This window comes from Pelophylax lessonae (assembly GCF_965119305.1).
Source record: "Pelophylax lessonae genome assembly, chromosome: 12".
Taxonomy (NCBI): domain Eukaryota; kingdom Metazoa; phylum Chordata; class Amphibia; order Anura; family Ranidae; genus Pelophylax; species Pelophylax lessonae.
In genome coordinates, this window is record NC_138779.1 from 171,004,013 (window position 1) to 171,024,895 (window position 20,883).

General features: G+C 45.8%; 1 protein-coding gene across 1 annotated transcript in view; it reads left to right on the top strand.

Moving 5' to 3' along the window:
• TRPM4 (transient receptor potential cation channel subfamily M member 4) overlaps positions 1-20,883 on the top strand; it is a 252,482-nt gene that overhangs the window by 216,901 nt on the left and 14,698 nt on the right. The window contains exons 19-22 of the mRNA XM_082274469.1: positions 469-643; positions 11,771-11,939; positions 15,090-15,271; positions 16,933-17,065. Coding sequence (XP_082130595.1) covers positions 469-643; positions 11,771-11,939; positions 15,090-15,271; positions 16,933-17,065 — 659 coding nt within the window. The remainder of the gene's footprint in view (positions 1-468; positions 644-11,770; positions 11,940-15,089; positions 15,272-16,932; positions 17,066-20,883) is intronic.

The following is a 20,883-nucleotide window of genomic DNA, read 5'->3' on the forward strand; positions in this document are numbered from 1 at the left end:
GCCGCTCAGGTGCAAGTTCAGCACTCGGTGCAGGTCAGATCCGCCATCCAAGCATGTAGACATCCAAAAAGAGAAAGACCGCACTCAGAGATGTTAAATGAAAATCAATAGGACTCCTTTATTCTCCATAAATACAGCAGACAGACACTGTGTGGTTATGATTAAGCGATTTTTATAGTGAAACGCGTCAACCCGACACGTCTGTCCGTGTATTGCACTGTCTGTCTGCTGTATTTATGGAGAATAAAGGAGTCCTATTGATTTCCATTTAACATCTCTGAGTGCGGTCTTTCTCTTCTTAGTGCATGGTCATGTCACCATCCCAGCTGTGCATTGTGACAGGAATGTGTGAATTATAATATTGAAGCGGGTTATAAATACACTTATTGTATATGTATTTCAGCTGTAAATTTAGCGGTTGATATGGAATTCAACTTTTATGTTTTTGTGTTTTTCGTCTCCCCGCAGATGAAGGATGTATTCTTTTTCCTTTTCTTTTTGGGAGTCTGGCTGATTGCTTATGGAGTTGCCACAGAGGGCCTTCTTCACCCCAATGATATGCGTTTGGCCTGGATTTTCCGTCGTGTCTTCTATCGGCCCTACCTGCAGATCTTTGGTCAAATTGAACTGGACAAGATGGATGGTAATTGCGTTCCTATTAAGTACTTTCTGGGAGTAATAAACTGACTTACTATTTCATGCATAAGTATGCATAAAGAAAAACAAAATAAGTACCTACAGCCGGATGACCTAGCACCTCCACAAGATTTATAGGTTTGGTCCACCTGCATTCAGCTCTTTGCTACAGCTAAGGTCCAGCTAAGAGCTTTTGGTTGAATTGCTGGTGGGTCACTATAACTGGCTCAATAGTCTGCCTGTTCAGTGCCATCTTAAGAGCATTATAGGCCCCCGGGCATTGCAGTGCACTGGGGCCCCGCCTACACAATCACCCACGAGAATAAAAATGCTAATTAGTGCTAAGGCTATATTTATTTATTGGTACCTCCAACTAAATCAGTGTTTAAACATTAAATTAATAAATAATAAATCATTTTAAAAAAAGGCTATAAAAATTTAATAAATGAATAAATAATAAATAATTTTTAAAAAAGGCTAAAAATAAATGTATAAATAATTTAAAAAAAAAACGAAAAAAATAAAATGCACTGATATCCTTATTAATTTGGGCATCAATTGTATACAAAATGAAAGTGACATGCAGATCTTTTGGTTTTCTGAACATACAAAGACAATATAAATTTCTGCACATAAAAAAAAGTTAGTACATACTCTTTCTGTCTTTCTAAAGCGGCGGGCAGAGGAACAAACCGGTCTGGGGGCCCATCCACCAGGTAAATTAAACTGGGGGGGATCAGATTGGGGGAAATTGCCACCCTACATGGGGCCCTCTGGCAAGTGGGGCCCCCGGGCAACTGACCAGCGTGCCCATTCGGAAAGATGGCCCTGTGCCTGTTCTCTGTGCATATACAAGTTTCATGTGCATAGTCTGTGTAAACCTGTGATTGTGACAGGTCCTCTTCTGAGCGACCTACCTCAGCTATCACCTCTGATTCCTCACTGGATCTCTCAAGGGTGGTTGCTGCTAACCTTCCTGGGTCATAACCACTTTCCCCTATCTTGGTTCTTTTTTTTTGTCTCAGCTATTTTTGGTATGAGATTGAACCTTCAAGTCACCCCCCTCCCCCTTCCTGACATGTAACAAATTGAGGTAGAAACTTTATGAAGTCTAGAATACCTCTTCTGAGCTACCTACCTGGGCTATTACCTCTGATGCCTCACTGGATCTCTCAAGGGTGGTTGCTGCTAGCATTTCTGGCTTATATCCACTTACCCGTATATTGTTTTTGTTTTGTCTCATCTATCTTTGGTATGAGATTAAACCTTCAAGATATATATATCTATATATATATATATATATATATATATATATATATATATATATATATATATATATATATATAGATATATATATCTACTGTATATATCTATATGTATATATATAAATATATATCTATGTATATATATATATATATACAGGGGCGTTGCTAGGTGAGAAAAAGACCAGGGGCTTCAGCCCGAAGGTAAATTTGATAACCCCTCCCACATTTCAAAGTAAGCCCCGCCCAAGCTCCACCCAATGCCGCTCCCCACTCAACCCTGCCCAATGCCCCACCATAAAATGTTATAAAATGTGACCACACGCATGTTAATCTGTCAACTTTCTAATCTCCACTTTTACTTGTAACTCTTCCCATAAAGCAATTAAGAACACAAATTATGGCAATCAGGGTGCCCCATGTAGAAGCCTTTCTGGAGGCTCCTATGGAACTTCTTCAGCCATTTTGGAAATAGCAGAGGTCCCAGAACATCCCCAACACACAAGAGAAATGATTTCCCAGTAGTCTAGATGAAGCACTAACACCAAATCTTTCCAAAGTAGCTGTAACCAGAAAATGGTGAGTCAGCTCCTCTATGACTTCCTGGGAAAGTTGAACATCAAGGGCTTGTTCAAGAAACCGTGCACAAAGCAAAATTTTAAGTGCAAAATGCGGCAACCCAGAGTAACCGATCAGCATTTACTTATCTGACATCACACTAGCAAAAGATGAATTCTAATTGGTTGCCACAGGGTTTAGGGTGCCTTTGTACAGTTTCAGTAAATTAAGTTAAAAGGCTAATATGGGTTAAGGTTTCAAAAATCAGCCCTCCGACACTCACCCACAGCCATCTGTGCAGTGGTGTACCTAGATTTGGCACCCGGGGCGGATCCTAAATCTGGCACCCCCCAAACTTAAAAATGTACAAACACCCAAAAAAATTTGTAATGTTTTCAAGAATATTTATTGTACACATTTCACAGCCCCTTTTGCACTCTCTGCCTTCCCTGCACAGTCCTACCTTTGGCATAAACAGATCGCTGATACTATTAGCAATGTGTTTGAATTTGAGTAAGAGATTGGAGACATCCTACAGGAGATGGTCAGAGACTGCGAACATGATACAGGAGAGGGTCAGAGACTGCGGACATGATACAAGAGATGTTCAGAGACTGCAGACATGATATAAGAGATGATCAGAGACTGCAGACATGAAACAGGAGATGATCAGAGACTGCAGACATGAAACAGTAGATGGTCAGAGACTGCAGGCATGATACAGGAGATGGTCAGAGACTGCAGACATGATACAGGAGATGGTCAGAGACTGCAGACATGATACAGTAGATGGTCAGAGACTGCAGACATGATACAGGAGATGGTCAGAGACTTCAGACAGGATACAGGAGATGGTCAGAGACTGCAGACAGGATACAGGAGATGGTCAGAGACTGCAGACAGGATACAGGAGATGGTCAGAGACTGCAGACAGGATACAGGAGATGGTCAGAGACTGCAGACAGGATACAGGAGATGGTCAGAGACTGCAGACATGATACAAGAGATGATCAGAGACTGCAGACATGATACAGGAGATGATCAGAGACTGCAGACATGAAACAGTAGATGGTCAGAGACTGCAGGCATGATACTGGAGATGGTCAGAGACTGCAGGCATGATACTGGAGATGGTCAGAGACTGCAGACATGATACAGTAGATGGTCAGAGACTGCAGACATGATACTGGAGATGGTCAGACTGCAGACATGATACAAGAGATGGTCAGAGACTACAAACATGATACAGGAGATGGTCAGAGACTGCAGACATGATACAGGAGATGATCAGAGACTGCAGACATGATACAAGAGATGATCAGAGACTGCAGACATGATACAGGAGATGATCAGAGACTGCAGACATGAAACAGGAGATGATCAGAGACTGCAGACATGAAACAGTAGATGGTCAGAGACTGCAGGCATGATACTGGAGATGGTCAGAGACTGCAGGCATGATACTGGAGATGGTCAGAGACTGCAGACATGATGCAAGAGATGGTCAGAGACTGCAGACATGATACAAGAGATGATCAGAGACCGCAGACATGATGCAAGAGATGATCAAAGACTGCGGACATGATACAGTAGATGGTCAGAGACTGCAGACGTGATACAGGAGACGGTCAGAGACTGCAGACATGATACAGTAGATGGTCAGAGACTGCAGGCATGATACTGGAGATGGTCAGAGACTGCAGACATGATGCAAGAGATGGTCAGAGACTGCAGACATGATGCAAGAGATGGTCAGAGACTGCAGACATGATACAAGAGATGATCAGAGACCGCAGACATGATGCAAGAGATGGTCAAAGACTGCGGACATGATACAGGAGATGGTCAGAGACTGCAGACATGATACAAGAGATGGTCAGACTGCAGACACGATACAGTAGATGGTCAGAGACTGCGGACATGATACAAGAGATGGTCAAAGACTGCGGACATGATACAGGAGATGGTCAGAGACTGCGGACATGATACAGGAGATGGTCAGAGACTGCAGACATGATACAGGAGATGGTCAGAGACTGCAGACATGATACAGGAGATGGTCAGAGACTGCAGACATAATACAAGAAATAGTCAGAGACTGTGGACATGATACAAGAAATGGTCAGAGACTGTGGACATGATACAAGAAATGGTCAGACTGCAGACATGATACAAGAGATGGTCAGAGACTGCAGACATGATACAAGAGATGGTCAGAGACTGCAGACATGATACAGGAGATGGTCAGAGACTGCGGACATAGTACAGGGGATGGTCAGAGACTGCAGACATGATAGAAGATAGAAGAGCACTAGGGAGGCTGGAGAGCACAGGAGGAGCTGAAGGGCATGGGGGGGCACTGGAAAGAAAAAGGGGGGGGGGTTGGAAAGCATTGCAGGGGGGTTAGAAAGCAAGGGGGTGGAGAGCAGGGGGGGCAGGGAAAACCAGGGGGACAGAGTACAGGGGAGGGGGGGGGAACTGAAGAGCACAGGGGGGGGCTGTAGATCACTGAGGGGGGAGCCAGGCAGCACAGGGGGATGGAGAGCACTGGGGGAGTCAGAGAGCATGGGGGGGAGCTGTAAAGCACTGTGGGGAGCTGAAGAGCCCTGGGGGAGGGGGGGCTAAAGAGCACTGGTGGAGGGGGGCCTGAAGAGCTCTGGGGGGTACTGGAAAGGGGGGTGTAAAGTATGCATTTATTAGATACAGAGCAGAAAAATACATCAACATCAGCAGTTCTATGGCACATCATTCTTTGCCAGTTAAACACTCTGACCTATACATATCTGTGAACACTTGCAGATTAATATGTGCACATTATTCTAGGTATATTTGGGACAGTGGCGGCTGGTGCTCAAAATTAAAAAGGAATAATAGTAGCGCTAGAACAATCTAAAAAAGTTCCCGGAAGAGTTCCTACTATCACCCGTGGATGATCATCAAATTAACAGTGCGGTTGATAAACAGTCCTCACAGTCTTTTAGTCAAATGATCCCATAGGTGAAATATGAACAACAGTCCACTTTCAGATCTTCAATCACCATAAAGATTCATGTATTAATGATGACAGTGTTTGGATATGCCAAAACTCCGTGCAATCTGATAGGATCACCACAAGTCCACCACCAAGTGCAGGGGAAGTAAGAAATGGCCACTCACCGGATGCATTTGCTCACTTACTCTCATAAATGAGCATTATGCGCATGTAGGTAACAGATCCCAATGTTACCATAGGATAGGTCACACCACAGGTAAAGATGGTTTCCACTTCAGTGCAGTAGCCCTTTTTTTTCTCCACACTCTCTCCCAACTTCCATGATGTGATGGCTCGCTGCTTCACTTAGGAGTTGTGGTATCTGCAATGTGCAATGAGGAACCAGCATAATTCATACTCTGTGGGAATGAACAGGGAGAGCACAGATGTATTATACAGCTGATGGGTATGGAAAAATCCACAACAGCAGAGAAGGATGGGTATAAGAGCAGGCCTGCTCTTATACCCATCCTTCTCTGCTGTTGTGGATTTTTCCATACCCATCAGCTGTATAATACATCTGTGCTCTCCCTGTTCATTCCCACAGAGTATGAATTATGCTGGTTCCTCATTGCACATTGCAGATACCACAACTCCTAAGTGAAGCAGCGAGCCATCACATCATGGAAGTTGGGAGAGAGTGTGGAGAAAAAAAAGGGCTACTGCACTGAAGTGGAAACCATCTTTACCTGTGGTGTGACCTATCCTATGGTAACATTGGGATCTGTTAACTACATGCGCATAATGCTCATTTATGAGAGTAAGTGAGCAAATGCATCCGGTGAGTGGCCATTTCTTACTTCCCCTGCACTTGGTGGTGGACTTGTGGTGATCCTATCAGATTGCACGGAGTTTTGGCATATCCAAACACTGTCATCATTAATACATGAATCTTTATGGTGATTGAAGATCTGAAAGTGGACTGTTGTTCATATTTCACCTATGGGATCATTTGACTAAAAGACTGTGAGGACTGTTTATCAACCGCACTGTTAATTTGATGATCATCCACGGGTGATAGTAGGAACTCTTCCGGGAACTTTTTTAGATTGTTCTAGCGCTACTATTATTCCTTTTTATTGTTATCAAGTATTTTATATTTGTTTAAGTGGCAGCTTTAGTTTTAGAGTTTTTTACCAGCAGTCTGCTGGTGCTACCTAGAGCGCGGAGTTAATCACACAGTTTGGGCGGGAGACTGAGGATTAATATCTACATGGTGCTCAAAATTGTTTTTTTGGGGGGGGGCGCAAACAGAAAAATGTAATAGGTATTGCTTTGCGGCAAAAAACGCTGTAAAAAATTGCGTGACTTTGAGGTTGCAAAAGTGTGAAAGGGGCCTTCAGTAATTAAGGTATAGTGTGCCCCCTTCAATGCACAGTGAGCCAGCGTACATGCCCCCTTCAATGCAGTGAGCCAGCGTACATGCCCCCAATGCAGTGACCAGCGTACATGCTCCAATGCAGAGATCAGCGTGCGTGCCTCCAATGTAGTGACCAGCGTACATGCCCCCTTCAATGCAGAGACCAGCATACCATTCCCCCAATGCAGAGACCAGCATACCATTCCCCCAATGCAGAGACCAGCATACCATTCCCCCAATGCAGTGACCAGCATACATGCCCCAATGCAGAGATCAGCGTGCGTGCCTCCAATGTAGTGACCAGCATACATGCCCCCTTCAATGCAGTGACCAGCATACCATTCCCCCAATGCAGTGACCAGCATACCATGCCCCCAATGCAGTGACCAGCATACATGCCCCCAATGCAGAGATCAGCGTGTGTGCCCCCTTAACTACCTGGAGCAGCAGCGGTGGCGGGCGGCTTCTTCTCGGTCCCGGTGACCGGCGGCGCGTCTCCACGAGTCCTCCCAGCAGCAGCGGCGGCGGCGGGCGGCTTCTTCCGAGTCCCGGTGACCGGCGGCGTGTCTCCACGAGTCCTTTCGCTTCTGCCTCCTCCTTCTCGGCTAATGGCAAGGGGTTTGCCTTGCGGCCAATCAAGAAGCGCGTATTGGACGCGCTTCCTGATTGGCCAGGAGGAGGATCGGTGTGACAATAGCGAATTTTCATTCGCTATTGTCACACAATGGGTGGGATCGGGACGCACTGCTCTGCGCCCCGGGTCCACCCTTTGCATCGCCCTATTAGAGCCTCTGGCTCTAATCAGGTGATGCCAAAAAAAATCCCATTGAACTCCATGCGCCCTCTGTACACCGGCCACCACTGATTGGGGGTCTTTTACAACCTTATGGCACTAACCTTCTTTCTCCTCCCTCCCCCCCTTGGGCATTCACCTTCTTCCTCCTCCCTCCCCCCCTCAGGCACTAACCTTCTTCCCCCCCCTCAGGCACTAACCTTCTTCCCCCCCCCTCAGGCACTAACCTTCTTCCTCCCCCCCTCAGGCACTAACCTTCTTCCCCCCCCCAGGCACTAACCTTCTCCCCCCCCCCTCAGGCACTAACCTTCTTCCTCCCCCCCTCAGGCACTAACCTTCTTCCTCCCCCCCCCTCAGGCACTAACCTTCTTCCTCCCCCCCCTCAGGCACTAACCTTCTTCCTCCCCCCCTCAGGCACTAACCTTCTTCCTCCCCCCCTCAGGCACTAACCTTCTTCCCCCCCCCAGGCACTAACCTTCTTCCTCCCCCTCAGGCACTAACCTTCTTCCCCCCCCTCAGGCACTAACCTTCTTCCCCCCCTCAGGCACTAACCTTCTTCCTCCCCCCCTCAGGCACTAACCTTCTTCCCCCCCCTCAGGCACTAACCTTCTTCCTCCCCCCTCAGGCACTAACCTTCTTCCCCCCCCCTCAGGCACTAACCTTCTTCCTCCCCCCCTCAGGCACTAACCTTCTTCCTCCCCCCCCTCAGGCACTAACCTTCTTCCTCCCCCCCTCAGGCACTAACCTTCTTCCCCCCCCCCCTCAGGCACTAACCTTCTTCCCCCCCCCCCTCAGGCACTAACCTTCTTCCTCCCCCCCCCTCAGGCACTAACCTTCTTCCTCCCCCCCCCTCAGGCACTAATCTTCTTCCTCCCCCCCTCAGGCACTAACCTTCTTCCTCCCCCCCCTCAGGCACTAACCTTCTTCCTCCCCCCCTCAGGCACTAATCTTCTTCCTCCCCCCCCCTCAGGCACTAATCTTCTTCCTCCCCCCCTCAGGCACTAACCTTCTTCCTCCCCCCCCTCAGGCACTAACCTTCTTCCTCCCCCCCCTCAGGCACTAATCTTCTTCCTCCCCCCCTCAGGCACTAACCTTCTTCCTCCCCCCCTCAGGCACTAACCTTCTTCCTCCCCCCCTCAGGCACTAACCTTCTTCCCCCCCCCAGGCACTAACCTTCTTCCTCCCCCTCAGGCACTAACCTTCTTCCCCCCCCCCAGGCACTAACCTTCTTCCTCCCCCTCAGGCACTAACCTTCTTCCCCCCCCTCAGGCACTAACCTTCTTCCCCCCCCTCAGGCACTAACCTTCTTCCTCCCCCCCTCAGGCACTAACCTTCTTCCCCCCCCTCAGGCACTAACCTTCTTCCTCCCCCCTCAGGCACTAACCTTCTTCCTCCCCCCCCTCAGGCACTAACCTTCTTCCTCCCCCCCTCAGGCACTAACCTTCTTCCTCCCCCCCTCAGGCACTAACCTTCTTCCTCCCCCCCTCAGGCACTAACCTTCTTCCTCCCCCCCCCCAGGCACTAACCTTCTTCCCCCCCCCCTCAGGCACTAACCTTCTTCCTCCCCCCCCTCAGGCACTAACCTTCTTCCTCCCCCCCCCCTCAGGCACTAACCTTCTTCCCCCCCCCCCCTCAGGCACTAATCTTCTTCCTCCCCCCCTCAGGCACTAACCTTCTTCCTCCCCCCCCTCAGGCACTAACCTTCTTCCTCCCCCCCTCAGGCACTAATCTTCTTCCTCCCCCCCCCTCAGGCACTAATCTTCTTCCTCCCCCCCTCAGGCACTAATCTTCTTCCTCCCCCCCTCAGGCACTAACCTTCTTTCTCCCCCCCCTCAGGCACTAACCTTCTTCCTCCCCCCCTCAGGCACTAATCTTCTTCCTCCCCCCCCCCTCAGGCACTAATCTTCTTCCTCCCCCCCTCAGGCACTAATCTTCTTCCTCCCCCCCTCAGGCACTAATCTTCTTCCTCCCCCCCTCAGGCACTAACCTTCTTCCTCCCCCCCCCTCAGGCACTAACCTTCTTCCTCCCCCCCTCAGGCACTAATCTTCTTCCTCCCCCCCCTCAGGCACTAATCTTCTTCCTCCCCCCCTCAGGCACTAACCTTCTTCCTCCCCCCCCCCCCCGGCACTCACATTCTCCTTCTCCCCCCCTCCCCGGCACTCACATTCTTATTTTTCTCCCCCCCCCCGCACTCACATTCTTCTTCTTCTTCGCCCTCCCCTCCCCCCCTGCTTTACTTCCTTCGGCTCTCAGCTCACCTCAGCGCTGCAGCCAGAAGACGGAGGGGGGTGGAGGCGGAGCCAATGCTAGGCGGCAAGGAGAGGAATTTGAAATCCTCCGCTCCGAGAACCTCTTCTGCTGTCACATGAGGAGAGGAGGAGGATTGCATTGGCTCCGCCTCCACCCCCCTCCGTCTTCCCGAGACCCGGGGCTTTTTGGGGGCACACTCGGGGCTGAAGCCCCGGTCAGCCCCCCCCTGCCGACGCCACTGTATATATATATATATATATATATATATATATATATATGTATGTATATATGTATATATCTATGTATGTGTGTGTGTGTATATATATATATATATATATATATATATATATGTACAGTATATATATATAAATATATATCTATCTATGTATATGTATATATATATACATATATATCTATGTATATATATATATCCCATCGGGGAGATTTCTTTCATTTCCTGTCCCTTAACCAAAATAAGAAGTAAGAGAAAGCCCCTCCGAAGTGAGTGAATCCTTGATTGTCACCAGAACTAGTGTTTCCATTGGAAGATTTCTCCAAAATTTCTGTTCTGGTGATAACCCAAAATTTGTGACTTTGCTTCACTTTCACTCCTAAAGATAATGGTAAACATGCAAATAGAGAGGGTGAATCTCCCTAACAGGAGCACAGACACCATTAATATCAGGAGAGCTGCTATAATTACTTTCCACTCTATCCAAAACTAAAAGAAAAAGTTTTGGCTTTACTTATTCTTGATTGCAGTCTGAGCAGTGCTGGAAGAGGGAAGAGCACTCACAGTATACAGAATACAGTGTAGCTTGTGTTGACAGTGAACACGCGGACAGGAGCAGAGGAATCGTAGTGCTGCATCTCCTCGCTACCAGCAAAGTATGGCACACATTGGCCGCAGCGGGGGGATTTTATAAACACTCTGGGCTGCTAAATAAGTGATAAGAAAATAATGTTTACTGGGGAAAAAGGCTAAAAAAAGTTACAACCAAGCACTTAAAACACACTCAAAAAAAATTGAGGCCCCCCCCATCCCTACATACACACAGACATACAAATGTAAATACATGTATGAGGGGCATCTATGCAGAAAAACGTTGCACTACACATTTTACATACCATTGTGTCTGCCGGATTGAGAGCGTTAATTCTAGGCCTGTTATTCAGTTACAGTAACTCTAAAATGATGACCTGTAGGGGTTTTAAATGTTGCCTATGGATAATTTAGGTTACTGAAGTAATTGTAGGGCTTGACATCTTCAGTATCTGTTTGCTACCTTATCTTAAATATTTTACCTGCGTAATATATTTCTTTTATGTGCCCTAAAAATGATTTGTCACTGATATTTTGCACTGATAAACCTGGCGTGCTAATATCGTGTAGCCTTAAAAAAAAAAAAATAATTGGCAGTAACACTTTTTTTTTTTCACATGGTCTCTGATTTCAGAAAATATATGATTTGTTGGGGGTTTTCGGACCTAAAATGATTTTTTAAATGTGTGCAAAAAAAACAAATGCAAAAAGGTTGGCTCTGGCAGCAAAATGGTTCTCAAATATCAAGTTAGAATAAATGTTGCCTAATAACCTCATAAAGGCTGGGGATTCTGCTTCAGGCCTACTTAACCTTGGCCAATCGTGGCCACTGGCAGTAAGTGCCATATGGTAACAGAACAAATTCAAACAAGAATGACAACAAACCACCTTTATTTCCTAGCTGACCATTGCCTTCTTGCTGTCTCTGTCATTTTTCAACAAATTCCTGTAAATTTTCAAAGGTACATGATGATTATGTTATGGACTAAACTGAACAATTGTGGTATAAGATATAAGTAAATGGTATAATATATATCTATTTTTTTGTTATTGTAGCTGGAAAGCTGGCAATGGAAAACTGCACAAATGACCCTGTGGCCATCATGAATGAAGAGTTACCCCCATGTCCCAACACTTTTGCCAACTGGCTTGTGATTTTGCTTCTGGTTGTTTTCTTGCTTGTTGCTAACATCCTCTTGCTGAATCTGCTGATTGCCATGTTCAGGTAACCAATGTATATGGAGGTCATGTGATTTCATTATGTTCTTAAAGGTGACCTCTGCCCAAAGCATTGCTAGATGTTCATTGCCCGATGAAGTTTGGTGGCTTCCTCCAGCAATGAACATGTCCTCCTGTGGTTTTCTTCTGCTAGTAACTGACCCACAAGGGAGAAAGGGAAGAACCTACTAAGTGTAGCATAGAGGCTGTTTATTATAAACACAAAATTGGCAACTCACATTGTTAAAAGTCAATTGGCTCATCGATAAAGACCGCTGTTCTGTGTGTGATGTCTCTGTCCCTCTGTGCTCTGGCTGGCTCTGTATATGCGGATAGATGGTGGAAAGATGGCGCTTTGAGCATCTGACTTCCAGGAACCACATTGGAATGCATGCTGGTAGAGATGACGTCACAGAAGCAGGATAAAATTCGCTACGTGTTTCAAGGCGTCCACACTCCTTTATAAAGCCAGTATGTGTCTTTTTCTCTGGAACTTCCCTTTCTCACTTGTTTGTTTAATTGCAGACTGCTTCTGATCGGGGGACAGCTGTCACAAGTGTTATGAACTATTGACAGAGTTGTATAAAGTACTCGAAACCCATACTTGAGTAAAAGTACAAGTGCTCGATCAAAAAGTGACTTGAGTAAAAGTGGAAGTGCTCGATCAAAAAGTGACTTGAGTAGAAGTACTAAAGTATTCAACATTTTTTGTACTTAAGTATTGCAAGTAGTTTTTTAAAAAATCTTGCTACTCAAGTACTGAAAGTAAAAGTACAAGTACTGTGTTATGTAGTTATTCAAGAAAGAAGTCAAAAGTTTGAACATCATATTGTTTTTTATTATTTCAAATGCAGCTTTTATTTATACATACAGTAGCATTTATTTTCGTATGCGCTGATAATACACATGTTTTGAGCTTCATGAAACCTGCAATCTACTGTTCTGGCAGTGGTCATTTTTATAATTGTAACGAGTAACTATGCAGCACAGAAAAAAAATATCGGAGTAGAAGTATTGAAATCATCTAAAAAATGTAGTGAAGTAAAAGTGGAAGTAGGAGAAAAAAGTCTACTCTAGGAAAGTACAGATACCGCCTTTCGGTACTTAAGTACAGTAGTGAAGTAGTTCTACTTAGTTACTATACATCTCTGACTATTGACAGACTTTTTTTTACGCGCTCTTTCACACGGGCGGTCCGATCAGATCCGCCTGTCAGTTTTTTAGGCGGATCTGATCGGATGCCCCTTTCAGCCCTATGGAGCAGCGGATGTCAGCGGTGACATGTCCGCTGACACCCGCTGCCATCCACATCCGATCCTGTCCGTGAAATCCAGACGGATGGAAACCCTATTTTCCATCCGTCCTGGGGATCAGATCGGATAGGATGGGATGAGAGCGGACAGGCGGTCCGCTCTCATCCAATTCCCCATAGAGAGCAGCGGGGGCTGTGACACCTCCCTCTCTGCTCTGCAAGCGGAGACGGAGCTGTCATCCGCCGGCTCAGCGGGGATCGCGGATCGATCCCCCTCTGAGCAGCACGGATCCGCCTACGGAGGCGGACCGTGTGAAAGAGCCCTAACTCAATTATAATATACAATCACCGCCCACCACCTGTTCGATTGCTTGGTAACACAAACTGCTAATCGGCCAATCATATGGCAGCAACTCAATGTATTTAGGCATCTAGATGTGATGAAGATGACTTGCTGAAGTTCAAACTGATCATCATAATGGGAATTTAGATGACTTTGAACGAGGCATGGTTGTTGGTGCCAGACAGGCTGGTCTGAGTATTTCAAAAACTGCTGATCTACTGGATATTTGAAGCACAACCATCTCTAGAGTTTAAAGAGAATGGTCCGAAAAAGAGAAAATATCCAGTCAGTGGGCGTCAGTTATGTGGAAAAAATGCCTTGTTGATGTCAAATTGACAGACTGATTCAAGATGATAGAAAGGCAACATTAACTCAAATAACCACTCGTTACAACAAAGGTATGCAGAATAACATCTCTGAGCGCACAACACATTGAACCTTTAGGCAGATGGGCTCCAGCAGCAGAAGACCACACTGGGTGTCATTCCTTTCAGCTAAGAACAGGAAACTGACTCTAAAATTCACACAGGCTCACCAAAATTAGACAAAAGAAGATTGGAGAAACGTTGCCTGGTCTGTTGAGCATCAATTTCAGCTGCGACATTCAGATGGTAGGGTTAGAATTTGGCATAAACGGCATGAAAGCATGGATCCATCCTGCCTTCAATCAGATTTGCATCCTAGATGTGCTGCCGACATGTCTACAGCAACTGCATGATGATCATGGCAATATGAAGCAAAATCTTTGAGGAATGTTTTCAACACCTTGTTGAATTTATTGTATGTCACAAAGAATTAGGCCTCTTTCACGCGGGCGTTCCGTATGTCTATATATCACCCCATCCGTTTGCGGATGATATACGGACATAATGAATGTCAATGGGATTGCGGATGTCAGCGGATGACCATCCGTTGACATCCGATTTTCTTCCTTTCAGTTCTGTTCCGTTTTTTGGAACGGAACAGAACCCTTAAAAAATGGAAAGGACGCAATCCCATAGACATACATAATGTCCGTATATCATCCGCCAACAGATGGAATGATATGCAGACATACGGACCGGATGACACAAGTGTCATCTGTGTCCGTAAAAAAAAAAAAAGGGGCGGAGTGGATCGAAATACGGTCCGCTCTGTGTGAAAGAGGCCTTAGGCAGTTCTGAAGGCAAAAAGGGGTCAGCCAGATTGGATTTTGCGCCTATTGTTTCTTATGACCCATGCCAGAGGGTTTCTTATCTTTCCAAACACCATGTTGTAATCGTATAAAGCTGGGTACACACTGGAAGCTTTTTTTTTTTCATTTAACCCAACAGGGTAAATGAAAAAAACAAAAAACTGATAGATCACCATACAACGTCGAACAGATTACTGAAGAAGACGATTTTCGGACAGTATGTACCCAGTTTATGAGCCAAAGTTCCGTACTCTGATTTTTGCATGAAATAGACAAACTGTAATTATGTGTTTTACATAAGGAAGAAAGTAGGATGAAGTTTTAGTAATAAATAATCCCGACTTTGGCTGTACTGTGCTATTGATCTCCTGCACCTTTTGTCTCACAGCTACACCTTCTCCAAAGTACAAGGAAACAGTGATATCTACTGGAAGTTCCAGCGATACAACCTAATTGTGGAGTACCATAACCGCCCCGCACTAGCTCCCCCCTTCATCATCATCAGCCACATTCACACCTTCATCAAGCGCAAGATCCGCAAGGTGGAGTCACAGAAAATCAGACATTTCAGTAAGTAATGACTTGCAGATAGAGGCTGGGAAGTTTATGACATTTTTGGGTGCTTTACACAGATCGTGAAGACAGAGAAAAATTTAGTATTATTTCAAAAAAAGGAATTCTCAGTAAAAGCCCCCCCATAAACACAAAGGATGGGGGAAAGAAAATTAAAAATCCTGCCAGGCAATAGCACACCACAGTTTGCTGCATACTTTTGGAGCCTGTAGCAGTGGTCTCTGTACTACATAGCCACTGTGAATAGGGGGTTAAAGCGGAGTTCCGGCCACAAAAATGTTTTTTCAATTAACATACCCCCGGGACAGTCAGGGCTAGTGCATTCCACAATGGCTAGCCTCTGATCTGTCCCGGTTCGCACTTACCTTTTAGAAGAAATACTCACTTATAAAATTTCTTCTCCAGCGCTGCCATCTCAGGTGTGGGCAGCTTGAAGCCAGCGTGATCCTCTTCCGCGTCCTCTTCCGTCCTCTTCGGTCCCACGATGCACTGCGCCGGCCCCGCCGTGACTTCCGGGTCTGCAGCGTCATCCCTGCACAGCTTCTGGGCATGCCCAGAAGCTGTTTAGCAAGGTATGACGCGCCTGCACTGGAACTGACGTCGGGGCCGGTGCAGGCGCATTGATTCCTGGGAGCGATGGCGTTCAGTTCCCAGGAATCATTGCAAAGCGGAAGTGAAGGCGCGGGCCGTGCGCCCGAGGGAGGAAGTGGAAAGAAGGTGAGTATTTTTTTTTCTGCAATTGCAAGGTAAGTAAAAAAAAAAAAATCCTAACTGCCCATTTCTTTTTCAGGTGAGCTATAGCAAGCGGACGGCCCAAAATCGACTATTTAAAAAAGCAGGCGTGCGCGGCTCCACTTACCTGGCCTGCTTTATTTAGTGAGAGTTGAAAATGGGCGAAATACAAGTACCGACAGCCACAGCGGTCGGCTTAGAGTTCCCAATGAACTACCAGGGCTCTGTTGAGCGCTCTAGTAGTTCATTGATACTTCCTGTCAGTGTGTAACTGCCTGCCGCGGTTTCAAGGCTTTGCAGAATTCTAGTTAAAAAAAATAATACATGCACTTTTATTTACCTGCAAAAAGATATGCATTTATTAATTTTTTAGAAAAGTAAACGTATCCTATAAAGTGAATAACTCAGCACCAATTTCACTATATAGACCATTTATGTATTTACACATTTTTGTTCATAGCCCCCATTATCTCCTCTTGTCAAGAGAATAAATTCAGTTCAGCTATCCTTTCCTCATTGCTGAGTCTTCAATAAAGCAGTTTTTACAGTCCTGCAATGGAGTGTTGGTTTTTCATCTTACGCTCGCGGTTGCGGTGCATTAACCACATTATAAAAACGCCGCTTGGCAAAAAAACAGGCATTTAGGAGGTGATGGGATTGCCTCATGAAAACCTGACAGTGGCTGCTTAGCAGCACTCTGATAATCGTTTCACTACAGATTGCTTTTCAGAGGTTTGGCTAGTGTGATCCTAGTAGAACAGTCACAATAATACATCAACACTACAAGAGTGATCATTTTTAAAATGATATTTCTAAACAAAATGCTGATCTTAGTGTTTTTGGTAAATTCAGATTGAGACTGAGTGAAGTTTCAGGTTATACCCTAGCATTGTACACTTGCCAATAAGTAACATTTTGTTTTGTAGTGTTGGAATTGAAGGAGCCTCTAGACAGCAGGATGCTAACGTGGGAGGCTGTTCAGAAGGAGAACTACCTGGTGAATATTGCAAAACACAAGAGGGACAGTGACACAGAGCGCCTCAGACGAACGTCACAAAAGTAAGGAATTAAAAATGCCGCTCAGCTACTGCCATTTTGCAGCACCAAAACGCGATGTTCTGTAATCACTGAGAGAAAATAATTGTTAGGAAAATGTAGATGGAGAATTAAGTCTGTCATGCTGTCAGTCTATCTGCTAAAAGTCAGCAGCCGTTTTTGTGATTGAGTATTTTCTTCTTTTGCTCCCATTTGTTAAAGGAAGCCTGTGCCTCGGATGTATGTAAACCACTGTTTCTCAACCTTTTTTCAGTCAAGGCTCCCTTTAAAATTATGGACAAGAGAGGGCGCATGGGCGCGACTGCCAAGATGGACGCTTAGTCAGGCAGTGGCGCACCCAGCAGACACTTTCCAGCCCATTGCAGCGGCTCTTTGGGCACCAGGCCCAGCGGAGTCAAAGGAACAGTAAGGGGAAACCCCCCAGTACTCATTGAGGGCCGGCAGACACGATCAGCATGACTGCTCCCGGGTTCCACCGATTACTCGATCTGCGGCGGCCTCTTCCAAAACTGCAGCGGCCGCCAGCAGCTCAGCTACTGCTGCACAGGGAGGTTTGTCATCACGGTCAACAGGAAGTACATCCCCTGCACAACAGCGGTCACCTGCCTCCACCGAGTCAGTCTTAGACCAGACACTGGAGGATCTCCTGTCGTCCCAGCACCTGCATTTACCGGCCTACTCCAATGCTTCAGGCCCCATAGACAGTCCCTCTGCACCTGAAGAAGGAGATCACCATGTTTTATTTGCTACATTTTCACATCTGCTGGAGCAGGGCCTTACTAGGGCAGTGCAAGAAATCACTACCACCATTAAAGCTGATCTGCAGGGATTGGGGACTAGGATTGAAACTGTGGAACATAAAATAGATGCCCCTATAGCCCGCACAAACCAGAATACTGCCTGCATCGAAACCCTGCAGCAGCAGCTCGAACAAGCACTGGTTAAGATAGATGATTTAGAAAACAGATCGCGCAGATATAATTTTCGCATTTGTGGCCTTCCTAAATCTGTGAAGGGTGTTGAATCTACAGTGCATGCATTTCTGACTAATCTTTCACCAGATGTACCTGCTCACAGACTGGATTTGGGCAGGGCCCATAGAGCCCTTCAACCTCTGTGACCAGAAGGACCCCCCACGTGACATTATAGTGAAACGACACTACTATAGAACCAAGGAACTGGTTATGCAAAAGTCTAGAGAACTTCCCTTCCTTCATATCATGAGTCATGCTGTGCAGGTGTTTGGTGACATCTCACCCTTTACAGCGCAGAAATGGAGATCGCTTAAACCCCTTCTACTGGTTCTACTTTCTACAAGAAAATGGTACATTTTAAAATAACCGATTTTAATAATAATAAACATGGATTGCAGCTAATTTGAGTAAATTTGAGACATATCTGGTCGTGTGCCAATATATTTTAGCCAGTTCTAGTATGGATATACAAGGACCACAACCAATATGGAGTTTTAGATACTTCCGGCCCTCGCGCCAATGGGTTTAATAAGAATGGGTGGAGCAGGAGGAACGATCAAGGATAAAAGATAGACGCTCGCTATGTGTGACAGCTTCCGATGACGCCCAGTGGGAGGGGCGAAACGCGTCAGGCTACACACTAGCGTTTTACGTCACATCCGCCCAGTGGAACGCACGCCGCTCTACACTGGACCACGGAACATACACAGAGGAATTACCTGTATTTTAATGTAAGTGGATATTGTTGTCTGTTGAATAAAACATCTTAGACGTTTTACACTATGGAGAGTTTCTTTGTCTTATGCAATATGATGGAGAAGAGTCTGTAGGAGCGTACTTCCTGGTTTATTTACATCGGTGGATGAGCTGGTTACCGGTGTGTGGGGGATTTATCATCTTAGCATAACCCATCATTGCGCCGGTGAGTGCGGGCACATAAGGAGCACACGGTGATCCCCCATTGCACGTTTATTGGATTAACCACTGGATTCCACTAACAGCACTTTGGAGAAATGTGTTTTGGACTTTTTGGAATTTTATATGAATTTTTTCACTAGCACTTATTTTGTCACTTGCACTTTGGCATTATTTATATGGTTGATGTATTATTTATTTATTTTGTTAGTATTTATTGCACAATTTAACTTGATTTTTGGAGCAGCGCTGACATTCATTTACATATATCAGTTACCCGAAGAGCCTGCTTGTTCCAGGACATTTGTTTGGACCTTGACTGCAAGATTGGTGAGATGGCACTTGCTCATCTGCAGGAAACAAGGACACTGCACACAGACAGTGTTACTTCACTTTGCACTTACTTTCCAGTACCTGGGTTGGAGCCCCTTTTAAGCAGTCACAGTGTCTGCCTTGTTATCCGGATACTGTCAGCATACCACAGTTACACTTTGCCAAGCAGGAGTTCTAAGTGCACCAACTAAAGTGGCTAAGCAAAGATACAAGGCCTCATCCTTCTTCCAAGAGACTGAAGTTACTGGTGCCATACGGGCACGCACACACATACTCAGGACTCTGTATATGTGGTGTATGTGCGGGGTGGTCTGGCTTGGGAGTTAGGCCACTAAGCACTGAATTAGGTACAGTATTTGTAGTTGGGCCCATGGTGTAAAGGGATTGAAGAGAGAAGTCTGACACTAGGATAAAGTCATTCTTCTGCTCTCCTCCCGCCTCGACTTTTAGCGCCAATTTAAATAGAGGCAGCCAAGCTTGTGCAAGGTTACTACATTGTGGTTCATTGTTGTTTAAGTGCTTGCCTCTGCTTCTGGGGTAGTTTACGGCTGTGGAATCCCCTAGAGGCAGCCTGATATAATACATTAGTTGTGGTTATATAGCCAATTCATTCAAGAGTATTCTGTTATTATTTGTAACTTCTTCACAGAAACCATATAGTAAAGACATTTCTGTGTTTTATCATAACGTATGTGTTTTCACTGGTCTTTGCACTTACACTGTTATCAGGTGTGCCAGAGGGGTGGAGACTGTTCTTGGGGTTGGGAGGCAGAGTACGATACCAATCATACTTAAGCTGCTCCTGTGGGGGCTACATGTGGGGGCTCGTCCGGGATATATCATTACACTGCAATCAACTTCTCAAGACAGCACCCCTAAAGACACTGATAGACCCCATTTCCATGACCCAGTGGTGTATAGAAGAAAACAAGCAAATGGAGCTGTGTGTGGTGATTGATGTTCCTGGCTGTGACTGGACTGACGATCGTGTCCGTCAAGCATTGGATGCCTTGGATCTGGGCCAGAGAGTATATATATATTGGATGTGTAGACATATCTTAGCTCCAACTGTACCTATGTCCTGACAGAGTGGAGGAAGTGAGTTCCTGTTCTTCTGGAGAAAGACAGCTTTCAACTAACCACAGATGTTAATGCTTTACTAATTCATCTGGACGAATCAAGCTCTATTCCAGAGAGTTCAGGATGCACCAAGCCAGACCCAGAGGTCACCACCTTAAAGCCAGCTATATCCTCTGAAGATTCCTCTTCCCTCCTAGTGGTAAAGTTTGGGAAACTGGTTGTAGGGCTCAAGAAGCTAGCTATGCTGACCAACGATGGTTATCAAAAGCTACAGTTCTTCTCTGGGAAAAGTCCCTTCACCCTCAGGCGAGGAGTACTTTGACACCTGGATTTACCCCTTTAACCACACTTACCAAATGGAGGGTTAGCAGCTATCAGCCTATGTTGTACGGCTGGATCAGATTCTGCACCAAGTCATAATGAAGGGTGGAATGGAACCGAAAGCTGCATGTAGAGCTCTCATGCGACAAATGCAAAAAGGAGCCCAGCCACTGGATTCTACTGTGCTACAACTTCGAG